This window comes from Macrosteles quadrilineatus, unplaced genomic scaffold (genome assembly GCF_028750875.1).
Source record: "Macrosteles quadrilineatus isolate MER2022 unplaced genomic scaffold, UCM_ALF_1.0 Scaffold_5__1_contigs__length_97177068, whole genome shotgun sequence".
In the NCBI taxonomy this organism is placed as follows: domain Eukaryota; kingdom Metazoa; phylum Arthropoda; class Insecta; order Hemiptera; family Cicadellidae; genus Macrosteles; species Macrosteles quadrilineatus.
In genome coordinates, this window is record NW_026542598.1 from 16,337,050 (window position 1) to 16,354,762 (window position 17,713).

Genomic DNA, 17,713 nt, shown 5'->3' on the forward strand with positions numbered 1-17,713 from the left:
TTTTATATATTTATGTTATCCAGCTACAATTTATTGATTTTCAAAATACACACACAATATTTAATTTCAATCATATTTGCAGTTTGAGCCGCGCCGACTTGAAATACGTGAGCTTGCCTAATACAAAAGTTTACTTTATTGAAATTATTTTATTCTTTTTAGAGCGTTTGAAGTCGGTTGTATTTTTTTACAAAAATAAATTATTTCATGATTTTTAGTGACTTTATAATTTTTTATGTATTAATTACTTGAGGTTTTTTGATAAGCAAAACTGTTTGAAACAATCAAAAGTTCCACAGAACAATCATTATTTTAAAACTGCTTGAGTCACCTGTTCAGGTTACATAATCAATGGGTATGAAAATAAACATTTTTAGGTATTCCTTAAGAAAGAAAGAGTTGTCCATTACATTAGGCCTAATGAAAAACTAATTGTCTTTTCTAGATACATTGAAATGTCAGACATCATCGTTTCCTGCAATCGGTGTACTTCTACATTATAAAAAGAAATACAGTAACGTCTCAAACTTCTACATTATAAAAAGAAATGCAGTAACGTCTCAAGCCTTTTGGAACAATTTGAAAGTTATTCCTCAGCTACCAGCACTAAAAAATCTCTCAAAAGTGGAAAATTGGTCGTTAACACGTATAGTACCTTTGGAAAATATTATATGAAAGATTGGTTCAGCTAAAAGTGGTGTAAGTCATGTAGGGGGTTTTGTTTGCTCAAGATATATTCTAGTCGAAATTGCAAATCATCTTCCTCTAGGACTTTCCGAAGCAGGCATTATAGTATTGATATGTTATAGTAACTGGGTAGAAAATATTAATAAACATTCCACATCTGCAAATGAAATATGTATATAAAAGATTGGTTCAGCTAAAAGTGGTGCAAGCCATGTAGGTGGTTTTGTTTGATCAAGATATAGCCTATTCGAAATTGCAAATCATCTTCCTCTAGGACTTTCCGAAGCAGGCATAATAGTATTGATATGATATAGTAACTGGGTAGAGAATATCAATAAACATTCCACATCTGCAAATGCATGTTTAGTAATTAAAACATTTAACACTTTTAAGACAATTGACGATTATGCACTGTCACACTTCTTAGGTCGTGTAAGGAATAATTGCATTTCATTTATATTTAGACCTGTTTTACGAATGCTTTGGTTTTCACAATACACCTTTATTTGTCAATATCATACAGCTATTCACTGAAACATATATGTGTTTGTATAGTAAGTCAGAATATTCAATACTAAAAACAGAATTACTGTATACACAAATCAGGTCAAACGTTAAAATACATTTTTTATAGTAACCAAAACAAAATGCATTTTTCTCAATGTAATTCATTAAGGCTCCATGGCAAGAAATAGTTTATTGATCAATATGAAGCAACTGTTTCATGAAGAATTGTCTGTAGCTTCATTTAAATGGTTTCAACTAACAGCTGTAGAAATGTTATTATTTATTGCCTTCTCTGCACATATGTAAACAATCTGCACAAATGTAAACAAAATAAATGTTGAATATTTAAGGTTTTCAGAAATTTTCACCGAAACAAATATTATACTTAAAGATAATATATAAGGTACCAAATAGAAACTCTCCTGGTTATTTTGGTGGTGGAAACACACTGATCGGTAAAAGAATCACAGAGAAATTGGTGAACATACATAGAAAAAAAAAAACATCGCCACAAACAAATTGAGAACCTCCTCCTTTTGTTGGTAGTGGGGAAGTCGGTTAAAAACATCTATTTAGTTCCAGTTTTTAAAAATATAACACTATCGATGACAAATTAAAAATACGACGTTGCTTTCCCGACGATGAAGTCATAGTAACGACTGAATGTTACTTTCAGCGTAGAAATCAGTCTGGGACCACATGTAGGAATGTTTGCAAAATACGTCAACAGTCCAGACGTGTTTTTACAAGTGTGTTATTGCGTCACTCTTTAGTTTGTTTATCTACAATTTGTCAAGCTTGGAGAAAAACAGGAAACCCCCAAAATGACCAGTGTTTAAGTAATAACTTTAACCATTAAAATAATGTAGGAAACCATGATAACAGTTGTGTTTTAAAGTTAAAGCCAAATACTCATTTGCAAATTCAGACCAATACGACATAATATTCTACATCCACATAAAAACTATCATCCAGAGAGAGTCAAACATAGCTACGTAAACAGATTATTTAAACACATCATAAGTTTTGTACAACATAAAATCGTGCCAATAAACTTGAAAGTTATAAACAACTTTTGAAATGCTTCGGTCGGTAATTCTACTGTAGGCCTATGAGGTTACTGTTTTCATGACATTTGGTTGGAATTTGAATTGAAATAAAGATGAATTATTATAAAACTTGTTTAGTAGTGAAGTTTTGATTTTTCGCTAAGTAAATGGCAAATGGAAAGTACTCCGTTTAGAAATATCTCATCAAATAAACTCTACAGTTTTATTTTTAATGGCATGTATTCCGTAAGCCAAATTAAACCGAAATAAGGAAATAACATACACTAGTTACATGTGTATTGGCGTTAATTTGCATAAGCACAAACAGGAAACATATTTAATTCACATTCACAATTTATTACATCAGAATCATAAATAGCACCAACAAATATTCAAATTGCAAGGTGTATTTTCGTCCATATAAAATCATATCAACGTAACTGCACTGCATTGTGAAACATTAACTTACATATCCTGAAAATTTACAGCTACTAAAATAACGTGGTTTTTGCAACGCGAATACAGCATTTAATCTTTACATGCATAGCTATAAAATAGGTGGCTTTATAGCTTATAATGACTACTCCGTTTTCAGCCTAATGAACAATGCAAGCGTAAGGGCAAAGTCGTTAACACGCGAGAGGCCCTCCGACATGAACAAAGACATTCGTTGTTGGTGTTCAGTGACAATATTGTAGCGATTAACGTGACGTTCAACGGTGCTAGAGTTGTACTTAATATTAATCATCGCGGAGTTTTCTTACAATAACGTTAAGTACCATGAAATAGGCGTACAATATTGTGTACAGTGTATTATGACAGTATAAAGAAATTGCGAATTAAATATTTTAGAAACCTACTTTTACTACGGTGGTGTGATACATTATACTGTACGGATGGATAAAGGTGGTTAGTTCAATTTTTCAATTATTTCTTTACAGGACAGTAAATAAATAGTTAAAATAGAATATAAATAGACTACTTTCTTTTTAACTGTCACCTCACGTTTAGGCTACTATAGTATTCATAAGGGTTGTAAAGACAGTAGTTTACCCCATGATTCAAGGACCGAATCGTAAATACACAGACATATTACAGGTCAGAACCTATTTCCATTTATGGTCCAACTTCCAAGAATAACTCATATACTTTACAATGGTGTGTAAAGAGTTTAATAAAGTCCACTCCTTCCGGGAGAGTTGCAATTTTCCTTCGCTATATTTAAAGTTCATTACACATTTATAAATTCCTCTTAAAGACGATAACGCGGTATGGATAAAATTGTAAGCAAAAACTGCAGTCAAATTGCTAAACCCTTATAGTAAAAACGAGGGTTTGAAAAAGTTTTTAAAACGAGATATTATTTCAAGCATTTTTTAGTGAGTATGAGGTGTTGTACACTTGGAGGTACGAGGCAATTACAGTCTGCGTCAGAGGGCCTCGTCCCCTAAACTGTTGTCAAGGGCCGGTCATATTGAATTATAAATTGACTGAGGGTGGACACCGTTGGCCGATAGACCGGCACATCTCATTATATGATAATTCACAAACAAGTAGCTCAACTAACTACCTGACCGCTACAGAATATGTTTAAAGTCATTACAATAACTGTGGGGTCATGGCATACCTCTTAACCGATTCTGATTGACTGTCAAGTATTATATATATAGATATTTTCATCACTTTCTGATTGTATGTAAAAATGTCAGAAAAAGTTTCCCTTGAAAACCTATATTTTTTATCTAGTCGTGGCTAACAAAATTTTAACTCAATTAAATTTAATTATATATTGCTTAAACACACCTTTTGGGTTAAATGTTTGGAGAATAGTTATTTGTGCAACTAATGAGAAAAGTGAGCAATTGACTCACTCGAGAGAAATCCTCACTCACGAGCCGTGGAATGGTTTCTCGAGTGAGGCAATTGTACTTTGAACTCGAGTTGCACATTATAATTTTCCTACAGTTACCATAAAACAAATAAATTGGTGAAGAAACATAACCTATTTTTACACAGAAGTGAACTTTTAATGTAACATTTAATGTGAAGTGACAAATACAACAGTACAACAGCTGACCAGCTGATTTACAGCCAGTGCTGCCAACGTATTTCGCGCGCATACGACGTTGCCTGCATGTTACGCGCTCACTATTTCGTGCCTTCTCGTTGCAAATCTGGAGTGAGACAAAGTAATTAGAGTCAAATCAGTGAGAGAACATGTACATTGTTAGGTAACAGTAGGAAAAACATAGTGTGAATGTTTTTGTACAGCATTAAAATGTAAAATATCCATAATTTAAATCAAAAGAAGTATTTTTTCATGGATAGATCTCGTCACCTGGAGACAACGGATATTTGACCTAATTTTATTTATTTTTTCCTTGCGTTTTTAAACTTATCTCTTCGTTACATAGACTATTGGTCTGGTGGGGATATAAGGACGGAAAAGACAGTTACGTTATGCACTTTTTATTCTGTGGTAAAACTAAGCTAGAGGTGAATGTAATGATACGATACTACGTGCGAACAGTCCCCAACCAGCAATTTCTTATTAGTCAAACACGTTACAACTAAGCTGCAGTTTTCAGTAAAAAAGTATTCATCGCACATTTCTTTCTTTAAAACTTACTTACGATACACTCAGTACCAAGGGACTTGTAAAAGTAGTTGCAACAACAACTTACAAACCTCTCCCCCATATACATTACACGCGTATATAATTAGTACAGTTTAAAATAATCCAACTAGAGCAAGAGCGATGGCAGGAAGGAATGGGTGTTGTTTTTAATTCATCTTTCACCGGATGAGGCATTAGCCACCCGAGACCCGACTAGCTCATGTCGTATTGTCAACGGGACACTTTTGACCCTAAACTGATTTATAAGTAAACAAACCTCCATGGATCAACAGTGCACTTGTGAAAACATAGTGTCATCGCCCCAATGTATAAGGTTATTTGGGGACCATTATTGGCTTGTAGCATGGATGATTTGATGTTTGACTATACACTATCATCTAATATTGTTAGAATAAAATAAGACGTTCAAGTTATTAGTATCTTATAAACTTTTAGTGGAGTTATCAATACAGAATAAGTTTGTGACGAGAGACCTACCGTAGTTAGTTTTACCAACAAATAAACGTGGGCTTCGAACCACCGAGTCGCAAAATAAAAATACACAAAGCAATCCGTTGCTGATTTGATAGATTTTAAATCGTACTTCCAGTTAGGGCACTAGAATATCTAGCCAAAACTTTAAAACGAGTCATCATACAAGATGTTATTATTGGCTTTCATCACTTACGATATTCAAAAATCCAAACAGATTCTCTCGTTGGTTACCAAGTTTTCAAAAATGGAATTGACGTAAAGAATAAACATAAACCCTCAATACTTTGACACTATATCAATCAATGTCACATTACGTTTTGGATGAGTGATAACAATTTATAAGTGAAAAGTTAATTGAATTAGCTCAATATAATATATCTTCACATCAACTTACTTATGAGTATCAACCAATTATTTTTCAAAATAATGCTTTTTCAATATTAAACAAACAAATTGTTTATAGTTTTTATAGTAAAAGAAAAGCAGGCAATTAGGAGAATGTGATTCCTAAAATCAAAGGCAAACAGCTCTATCAGAGTGACGGATGTGTTTTACAGATGTTTATCTAGGAAGGCGAGAAGTGGCCCTAGATAGGATCTGCCCCCCAGATGTTCCGAGGGGTGGGAACCACACAAACCATACACCTTGGTTGACACACAGACCTGACAGTCGGGTCTATTGGGCGTTAAAATTAGTTTGTCAAAACACAGGTTGTAGAATATATACAAGTAAATTGAGTACACAACAAATACACGAACAAATTCTCCTCAACCATGTAGTATCGTTTGTATAAACGCGACAAATTTCTCTTTGTGTTCTGTTTTCTTACTTAATTTATCCTAGTTTTTCAAATTTCGAGTAAAACTATTAGAAAAAAATAATAAATTAGACTAAGAGATGTTTTAGGCCGTCTCAAAATGTAACATCTCAATTTAATTTATTTGAAGAAATCGAAAGGAATAATATTCTGACTTTATTGATATCCTATGTAAAAAAGGAGAATAGTAAACTGATGTAAGATAAAATTATATATTTGGCTCCAACACCTTCAGATGTGTAAGAATCGTAACATAACAAAACTTGACCTTAAAACTTAAACAAACTAATTTAGAGAGACTATTACAGGGAACTCGTATTTCCATTTTCAAGTAGCCAATGATTACCTTTTACAGATTCATCTCTAACAAATACATAATTTGTTCCTAGAAACCTAATTTGACAAAAAATCCGTTCCTAGTTCGCCCCACAAAAGTGAGGCAATAAGCGTTACTAAATCAATATTCAGCAGATTATAATGAATTCGAAAAGCGCCAGGAATAGTTCGGAGGTGGCTGTTCAATAATACATGGGCACAGTCTCGAATATAATTTGTATTTTAAACGCACTATACCTGTAGGTCCACAGGGGTTCTACGTGCTTCACTGCCATACCCGTCTGCGACTTCGAAGGCTAGGAGCTTGTAGCTGTGACTTGTAGATATAGTCAAATATATATTCAATGCTTGTAGCTAAGGCTTGTAGCTGTGGCTTGTGGCTTTAGCTTGTATCCAGTAGCATGTATCATGAAGACTATGCCTTGTTACTTTAGCTTGTATCCCGTTTCCTATAGACTTACCATTAGACTGAATCCTGCAGCTGAAACCAGGATAATGTATCTGTAGAGTTTTTTGTTTTTTTTTCTTGGGTTGTAAATATATATGTAGTTTTTTTCTATAGCTCGTACGGTAGCTATATTTTGTATCTGCTTGCATCTGTAAATTATAGAAGTAGCTTATAGCTGTATAGCATGTAGTGCAGACATAGCTGTAACTTGAAGTATTAGCTTGTAGCTGTAACTTTTAGCTGAAACTTATAGTTTTAGTTTGAAGTACCATCTTGTAGCCGTAGCGTGTATGTTACAGCTGTATATGTAACTTATAGCTTATTCTGTAGATTTCGATGTGGTGTTAAAGCCCCCCCCTCCACCCCACTCCTCCGTATCCTTTCAATATGGTGTGAAGTCCCCCCCTCACTCCACCTACACCATGGTGACTAGTTTATAGCGAGTTAATCATAAATATGACTCGACTTGTAGCTTGTCAGGTTAGTTCGTATCTTGTATGTAGCGAGAAACCTACACTCCACACTCCGCCGACGGGTTTATAGCGACTAAATCATAAACTTGATTCACCCGACGGAGTGTCAGACGATCTTCAAAGAAATATACACATCTTCAGTTCAATCTATAACAGGAACGTACGAGGTTTTATTTTAACCAAACAATATTGATTTTTTTAAAGAATGTTTATAGTTACCTAAATAGTACAATGGTTCTAATAAATTGCACCTATTTATTTGGTTGTCATTTGAGCACTGCCTTTAACTCGGGGTAGGAATCATTTATGAATCATTTTATTCCAGTCTAATTATTTTTGTTTTTGTAGAACTTATACTTAAGTGTAGTTGATTGGGTTAAGATATTTTTTTAAATTAACAGTATAGTCTTGCGTTTGTTGAATATTGAATTGTTTCGGAATTTTTCTGTTCAAACTAAAAATTAATTTGTTAATGGTTGCAAATCTATGAAATCATTCGAGCTATATTATTGAAAATGTGCAATAATTAATTACTTCTAATTAGAATTTTGTATTTTATCACCGTAGTGGTACGAGGTATAGAATACAAGTTTCCAAACGAAAAATTAACTTAAATACAAACTGTTATTGTTTCATAATAACAACTATTTTACACAGTGTATTAGGCTAGTTATGCAGGCAACATCACAAAAAGCTTTGCACACTGAAATGTGCGAAAAGACATACAAATAACTTAACTGATCTTATCGTTACTTGTTGTAATTAAAAAAAAAAAAACATAAGTTATGTATGACAACCTAGTTTTAAATATATGGGTACAGTATGCGATTCAAAGATGTCAACTACGAGTTTGCGCTCTAGTCCTGTAAAGTATTTAATTTTCTATCTACTACACTCACATTACCAAGTAATGTTACAAAATTACGTCAGTTTGTGTAACACATACACTTCAGCAATATTTTAATATCCTACTAGGTTTCCAAAGCACTTCAGTATCTACAAAATACCTCTTTCCAACATGGATACATAATAACAGTTATTTAACCATGAAGTACCCAGACTTGTATCCACTGGTACCGTTACTTCCAAACTGTTACATTGCTGAAACTCTCGCTAGAGATCGCTCCATACAAGGTGTAGCGGTTTCGCGTGTTTCCGCCGATCTTCGGTTATCTCCGGGCCGATTGTTGGCCGCCGACGGTCGCGGCGCGGCAGTGTAGTGTGCGTGCGGCAGCGTCGTTGTGCGGTTCGTCGTCTTTTTCCACAGTCGTGTTGTGTTCCCGATCATGTGGTTTATGTGAGGATTATGTGGCTACACAGTGTATTAGTCTTATGTGTCTTCAGCTGTCTGGGAGGATGCGCTCGCCACGTTCCTGAGGATGATTGTATGTACATTTATAAATTTTCTAAATATATTGGTAGTTTATACAGTACCGACCAAGAGATTTGTGAATCAAATGTGGCAACACCAATGCGTATAATAACTAAAACAAGTTCTAGCATGAAGTTTTGTATATCAACTTTTTATGCAAAACTTAAGAAACGAGTAACATCCACGACGGTAAACAAGAACAATATACTTCCTAATAGATATTACGATATTACTTTAACATAAAAAAAATATCACACAGTTTTCAAAGTTCAGCCAACATTTAAAGATACGTATTTTCAATGGATAATTCTAATCCCAAAGCGGTGAAATTTAAGATAATAAGTATTTGTAAAAAGTTAAACGTAGAAGACTTAAGTGCCGTACTATTTGTACTTCATTAAATTAAATACAATAGTGAGCTTTTTATTTATTCATACAAGCAGAATATGTACTGTATACATTTTACTATTAATTAATTATGCTTACAAACTGCATGTGAACACTGGATAGTAACTAGACGAAAGACTGGGCCGTTTCCTGACTTTTACTAAAAACGTAAACAATACAACTTGTAAAAATGAAACTGTACAAATAAAACACTACCTATCACACTTTTAAATTAAAATAATTAGGTCTCCAAAAAGACATTTACATGTAGGCCTACCATACTGTAAATGTTTCTTATCTGTACAACATTTAACAGCATTAATAAGCATCTTGTGGCATGTATCACAATGTAAAATTATTGTAAAGAATGTGTTTGTCTTAAAAATAAATAAATAAATAAAATTTACAGTGTACAGTACCTAATTTAAGTCAATAATAGTTTTATATCTCATATGCATTTGTCGGAACTATTCTAAGACTACTGAATCAAAATGCATTAAGATTTTGTATCCAATAAAGATACATCTAGGCTATTAAAGGTTTAAATGGGCCTAAGTGTTTACCAAATCAATATAATTTAGACTTAAGATAAAAATAACGTATCACTACATTACATTAAGTTAGTCTTCGACGCAATTTGGCCACAACAATATCTAGAGTAAAAAAAAAAAAAAAAAACTCTTGGCTTGGCCACACTATCTACCATGGATATGAAAATAAATATGTGTATATGGCTTGTATATCAATATATCTTCACATTAATACGTGCCTCTTTGGAAGTTGAAAAATAATAGGATTTGTATCTTTCTCAGATGTTACGGACTCAATGTTACTAATGATTACCACAAGGTATCTAATACAAGTACAGGTGTTATTGATTATAGGTTCTGCAATATTGAGATAAATAGTTGTCTGTGCGTTGAAAAAGATGCTATAAAAGTTATAAAGCTAATATTATTTAGTTCATTTATATTATATGAGTTAATTTATGAACAGTTTGTAGGGAAGTAAACAAAAATATTTGACAAAAATGAAAAATGTTTTAAGTGATAATCATAGCCCTGTAATATTTTAACAGCGTCATAATAGTATTGACTTTGACCTACATTGAGCTAATTATTTTCTGATTAAAAATTGCACAAATGAAAACACAACATTTCATGGGTCGAGCTAATTGGTAAATAATTTCCCATCTCGTCATATATGGAATAGCTTTCTTATTAGTTATTAACGACAGATTTAAATTAAAATACCCCGGCCGCAGCAAACCTGTCGACTTGCAAATTTCCATTTGACTGAATTGATTTAAAATTAAAACTATTTATATAACATTAGGTTTAACGAGTACCTAGGTTTGCTGCTACAGGGAAACTAATAAACTGAGGTCTTTATTTAAATATTAATAGGTTAGAATAAAATAAATACATATTCCAGGTTTGATATAAATATATCCAAGAAGAAAAAAAACTACAACATTTTACAATATTGTCCATAAGAATAGCATGGGAATTTTAAATTTAAATTTTTTTTTTTTAATTTTCTTCGTTACCAATAACAGTACAAAAACACTTTGATATACTAAATCATTTGTTTTTTACTCTTTAAAATGGTCTAGAGAGAAATTGGAAAATGTTTGTTTTATTTATTTATTTATTATTTATTTTACATGTCAACTGACAACTCCAATTTTAATTTCAAGAGTCAAAAATTATGACATCCAATTTTGGCACCATAAAACTTCCCGTTAAACCCCGTTAACATTGTCCGAACATACTGGTTTGCGAACTCATTTAAGTTTATCCCGACTTACACCTTTAAATTAAATTGCATCAAAATCGGACAAAAATTACTCGAGTTATCGTGTTAGGCCATATATATAACACACACAGTCTGTAAACATATATACAGTATACATATAATAATATTTTGAACGAATGGTGTTGTGGCCTCTGGGGACATCAAAATGAAAAAAAAAAAAATCGGTCCCGGTCCTATTAATAGTTACTAGTTATAGTAATAGTTACTTCCCTATAGGGAAATGCGCTAAATAAGCCTTTTTTCGCCTTTTAAGTTATAAATATAATAGTATAATCTCATCACCAAAAGTAAAATATATCATTACAAGAATATCAATCTTACAGCGTTAGTTTATGAGAAGGTTAATTATAGAAATGTTACTTGTTTAAATTCATTCGCATGAAATATATATGACCAGTAACAAAGTCCAGTAACAAAAGCCAATAGTTCACAATTGTAATTTTTAATATGAACCACAATCTTCACAACCATTTTCATTCACCAAGCACTAGGCACTTACAGTTGAATAACACACACTGCACATGTTGCAAGGGTGTAGTACATAGCGATGGTAAACGGTTGTGCACACGTACACTGTACAGTCTAGCCTAGCCGCTAGACGTGCCAAATATTTGTCAAGCCGTAAAGTAGTCAGTTAAACACCACTCCTCAGAACAGATTGCCAACAGTAGTCTACTCCTACTAACTGTCTACTTCAGTACTAAAACAGTGCAGTAGCTTATTTACCAAATTGTGTAGGGGTTTTGTTCAACTGCAAACAAATGCAGAAAAACATCTTCTCTTAAATTAGAAATTCTTCAAAATACATTTGTATTCTTCTCGATTTTTATGTTTATTCACCTATTAAGGCTATTTAGTCTTCAAGCTATCCTATATTTACATTTACTGTCTAGTCAACAAAGTAAAACAAAAGTCGAACCTCTTCAACTTGTCAAACCATAAACCAAACAGTTTATGGCAAGTTCCCAGATCCGTCGTGCCAATTTGAATTCTCGGACCCAAAGTCGTTCTCACTCCAGTCATAAGTTCAGACCGTAACCGCTGTGACGAGGGTCACTGAATCCTGGACTGTGATTGGTCGCAGCTGCCGCGTCATAACAATCGTGATTGATGATTGGCTGGCCTGATACACGGAATATGTGTTACGCGGCTGGGTTGGTCGATGGAGCTGTCATATTGATATCCCATTAGAGGTAATAAGAAATGATAGTGGGTAATAGAAGTGGAAAAGATGAAAGTGTTGTTAGTCTTGACTCTGGCGTGATCAATCTTTTCGTGAAGGCATTGTTGTAGGCTAATGTGTTTTAGATAATCACTCGAAAGTGGGAACTACATTATGTCTGTGTCCAAGATGGACTTACACCAGCTCGGTAACCAGCTAGGACCACTTCTAGTGTGTTTTTGATAGATTTTCCAACTAAAAAAATTATAATAAACAATAAAATCAATAGACAAAAAAATGTCAATGGTAAATTCTTATAAAACAAAACAACATAGATATTTTCATACAAATCAAATCGTAAAACGGCTCTAAAGTAAAATACATATCTAACAAAATTTGGACTTATTTAAACTTTATGTACGATTTGAGGTTTTGAGTAGTTAAGGAACTACATAATAAACAGCAATATTTATTCACTTTTTTAATTTTAACAATATATTTTACCTGATTACCTTTCTCTTCACCAAGACCAGCTTCGCCGGATAGGTTGTGTCATAATAAAAATAAAAATAAAATACTATTTGGCAATGTTGCACTTATACACACAGAACCATCTGCAAGTTGAGGTATACTTATATACCTGAATACTTAAAAAAGAATAGGTCTACTTAAACAGTGAAAAACTTATGAAACCGAGTATCGTGCAATAGATATGCAGCATGTGTTTCCTAAATGCAATACGCATTTTCTTTAAGTATTTCTCTCATTTATTGATTGATATACATCAATTTAAATAAATATCACATGCTGGTGGAAATTTTAAGAATTTAATCATTTAATCTTAAATTATTCATTCGAATCCATGTGTAGTACACAGGTTTTGTAGATTCAGGGTTTGTTCAGTGTGGCTTGTAAGTGGAGGTCTTGTAAATGTAAGCTTGTAAGTGGAGGTCTTGTAAATGTAAGCTTGTAAGTGGAGGTCTTGTAAATGTAAGCTTGTAAGTGGAGGTCTTGTAAATGTAAGCTTGTAAGTGCAGGTGTGAACAGAGCTCCCATCGGCTATCGACCGCACTTTACCGGTTGGCCTACTTTGCCACTAACTCACTCACTCTCACGTAAACAGCATCTCCTCCTCTCACTCTTAACTGTTTCTATTTCTCTTGCTTGGGTTCGTAGCAATTTATGTCTTTCTTGCAATAAATTCCTAGGATCTTATGACAGTTCATCAATAGGCTACACGTGTTAGGTAAATAAGATTTTGACAATGAGCTTTGATTTAAAACATTTTCTTCGCACTCTTGACTGTATAATGTATTGCTTTTGTATAGATTCATACATTGTCGATTATCAATTATTAAATCTAGTATTCGGAAATTTTCGTCAGGGCTGTAAGACCAGTGCGTGTTACCAGTGCAACTCAAATGAAATACAATTTCAACAATAGGCACAGATATGAGAAAAAAAATTGAAATATTATTTATCCAAAGCGTCATGCGATTGTGTGAAATGCGATTTTTATTTAGGAACATGAAATAATCTAGTTTTTAAGTCTAGTAAGTCATCGAGTAGTATTTTATTAAATTTTAAATATTGTTATTGTTGTTCTTTTTTGTATACAGTATTAATACTGTCTTACTATTTTTTACTTTAAAAACATTTTATTTTTGCAAAAAAATATTTTTGATAACCGTCAGTATTTCGAGCCTTTGTTTAATAATTTAGTCATTTGCTGATAATAAAGATTAAGTATGGCATATTAAACTTATATCCAGTTAATCACGCTATGATCAATGTGACAGGGACATATTTTTCAACAGTCCAAACTAAACACTGCAAATGATTAAAAACAAAATACATATTTACAACCCCAAACTGCTATAGGTTCACCGTATACTCTACATGATTAACACACATGTTTGCTCAGTACTATCTATTTATTCAGTGAAAATGCATCTGAATGACAATGTTTTCCAGGAATATCCGCCTCGGCTGCACGTGGGTTTGAATGTAGGGGCGCGGTTTATTTTAGTTCAACTGTAACGGCCTGTTCTATATAGGCTGGTATCTGGTTCACAAGATTTAGTAGGATTTTGAATCAAGGTTTGAGAATAACACATTTAAAACAGTTATGTTTGCCATAAATATCTTTTCCAGACGGTCTATAGTTGTTGGACATTTTAACACGATCAATATTTTATCTTTAAGATTTGTGATTGGCTTATTTCAGAACTTTCGTAAAAATATCTAATCTATAGTTAATCTATCTATAGAAAATTTAATTTATAGTTGTGACTAAAACTCTGGTTGAATGTAAATATATTGAAAGTGTGTAAATATATATTAATATTCTGCCTAGGAAATAATAAAGCAGAATATAAACTACAAAACAGACTGTACAGGTAAAATTATACATAACGATACTAATTTAACAACTTCATATGTGTCCGTGTTTTGTATGTAAACTCTTGACGATCTTTTCGAAGTGACAGTGTTTTAATGTTCTTGAACAAGATCTGATTATGAAGATTTAGTCTTCGAAACGCGTTTTCCGTAAGGAAAAAACAGGATCACTTTGCCAGTACTTAGGTAATTTTATACCTTTTATAATTTGACGAATATCTTTTAAAAATCAACAACTCTACAACATATACTAAATGGGGTGCCAACATGGGTTAGTTCTCAGGTACAGATTACAGTGGTAGAATAGTGAGAGGGCAACTGATACTGTACAAAATTATCCCTAGTATAAAACGCCATGCACTTAGTCATTGTTTCAAAATAGTAGTATTTATATTCTCAAATTATTCATATGTTTTATATGATTTGAATGCTAATTTATTACTAACCTAGCTAGCGTTTTTGCTGCGTTCTGGTTAGAGCTGTTCTCTTTTACCTCACCAATTCGAACAAGGTGCTCGTGAGAGTCATACAAGGTGCAGTGTGCTATTGAAATGGCGAAGATGAGTAAATTGTGGTGATAGTCACGGATTATTAACACACACACGGTAAACCATATTAACATTTAAATTTTTTTCAGGTCATTACTATACTGTTTACTTCATATCGAAGTCATCCCGGTTTTCCGTACTAAACACACTTACTTAGTATACTTCTCATCCTTATGGACCAGCTGAAGACAATCTTTTTGTTAGTAGTCGTCACACTGATTACACTGTAGGGGTCGTGATTTGTTTACAATTTGTTTTTGTTATTTCGGTAATTTAAAAACCTTGTGTAGCAAAATAAAACAATCCAATCATAAACAATTACTCGTCCCTTAGTTATATAACCAAACAGTAAATCACAAATAATAAATTAACCCTAGAATAATAGAAAAACATTTTGTCTACAGAAGTGATTAGTGTAACCAGGCATGAACTAGACACGAAAAAGGAGCTTCGAAATTTACAACGGGATGAGAAGTCTACTTGTGTTGGTTAGTCGATGGTACTACCCCGAAGAGGTTATTCGATTAGTTTTTAGGTAATCCCGTCGTAATTAATATAATTTTATGTATTTGACGCCTACGCTAGCAGTTCTACGTTATCATTAATTATACCATGTTTACAATACATAGCTTAGTAAATGAATCACCCAAAGCAATAGAATACTACGCAATTGCCTGCACACAAACTAAAAAAATCAAAAGTGAAAATAAAACATGTTCACTACTAAAATGCATTTGCTAACTGCACAATGCATTAGTGTGGGTGTGCCAGGGTGAAACTTGAACCTATGACCTCTTGCCGATATATGGCGCAATTTAGTTATCTTTCGTCACTGTAGCTGACAAAGTAATGGATTTGTTGTGTAAGACAATATAAAACTACTCTAGGTTGGTAGATATCGTATGTTAGTCTACGTATGGTTGGGGCAGTACTTCACTGGACATGGATGGTCTCTACTTTATTCCATTAACCTTCACGGTCTGTTGGTTAAGTGCAAACGCACACGATTTGCCCTGGAAACTAGTAAATCATCAAATAAATAAATGGTTCTGAGAAAAGTCAGTAGCCTTTTGATAGTTCAAAACTGGACCCAGCTGTTCCTGATTATTGGGCATTTAAATGATCCTGGCTAATGAAACAGCTGATCTTTAAGTCAGCAACAAAGCTACACATATGATCACGCCATTCTACACTCATCCTTCACTCATATTCGGGTTAATATATGTTAGGTGGTGTCCCTATCTCAAAGATGACCTATTATTATACAAACTTCTTACATCGTAAAACGAATCCATGAAATAATTGTTACAAATTTGGTAAATAATTTTGTGCCCATCATGGTACGGAGGACATAACGATGGTACAACACTAGAGGACATCTAGAACTGTGATTATTAAAATTAACTTATAAAATACACCCTACCAGATTGATATCACATCCATGCACGTGTAGCCAATTTATAATATATATAACTTAGTTAAAATACAACATGTAATTTCCTATAGCACACAGTAAGTTGTTGCCTCCATAGTAAAACTAACTTACAACCGTACAGTAAACAAAATATCCCCATGTTAAAATTATTGCTCCACACTACCTCTTACGTAATCTACACCTAAAGCTATATTTATCTGTTTCTCTGCCGAAGTAGAGTGATTTATTGTGTAAAGATACATTTTCTCCTATTTCCTCACCCTCTAAAGATAACATCAAAGCGACTAATGTCTTTGTAGTCTACCGACTACCTTATTACCTTATCACTTTATTGTCTTATCACCTAATGGCTTCAATCTAAAGCGGCTGATAAGGGGATGTTTTGAATGTGGTAAATATGACTATTTCTTGACGCTATCGCTGGAAATAAACTTCCACATTCCTGTTTTACTGTTTCATTCGCTATGTTGTACATTTATTGTTGAACAAAGATTGAACAGGCTATTAGAATGGTTGTTGACATTAAATTATTGGTTTGTTTGACTCCATATAGAACGAAAGTTGTATTTCTTCAATTTCGTGGCCACTAAAAGGCTCTTTCCTCTGGATCTCTATTAAATGCACGATAGAGGTCTTCATAACTCGTTCTCGTTCATCTTTCCCCCTATGAACTATGTACTAAAATTATACAGTACTGTTGTATGTATTGTATCTATATGCAACTGCCACATCTGACCATCTTGAATCGTACATATACTCTATTTATACACGTTATAGACATATTTATAACACGTTTTAAATATATAACTGCATTTCAAACCTTTATAATTAATGTAGTTGTATATCCAATCTCTAGTGACAACTTTTCTATTTTGAAATTTAAACATTCAGCATTAAAACATTTAATAAAACAATATCTTCATATATTCACTCAATAATACAATTTAAGTTACACAATTACTCCAACCTACATTAAACAACAATACGTATACGAATGTAAAATCTGGGGCGGACTGTAAGCTTGGTCACAAATACCGAAAGGTTTCCAATGACGGGGTTTCACAAAGATCCGACAGTTCAATTTCCGAACGGTTGTCAAGCCCGACTAAGGGACGAGGAAAGGGTTGGTCTGTCCCAATTTGGACCACGTGGGACAGGGTTG

General features: G+C 33.3%; 1 protein-coding gene across 1 annotated transcript in view; it reads left to right on the top strand.

Annotated features, from left to right (window-relative positions):
* The first annotated feature begins 8,678 nt into the window (after nt 1–8,678).
* The window catches only part of LOC128994202 (tyrosine-protein kinase transmembrane receptor Ror-like), a 119,275-nt gene continuing 110,240 nt past the window's right edge, over nt 8,679–17,713 (top strand). The window contains exon 1 of the mRNA XM_054418581.1: nt 8,679–8,814. Within this exon, the coding sequence (XP_054274556.1) occupies nt 8,736–8,814 (79 nt within the window). The 5' untranslated portion in view covers nt 8,679–8,735. The remainder of the gene's footprint in view (nt 8,815–17,713) is intronic.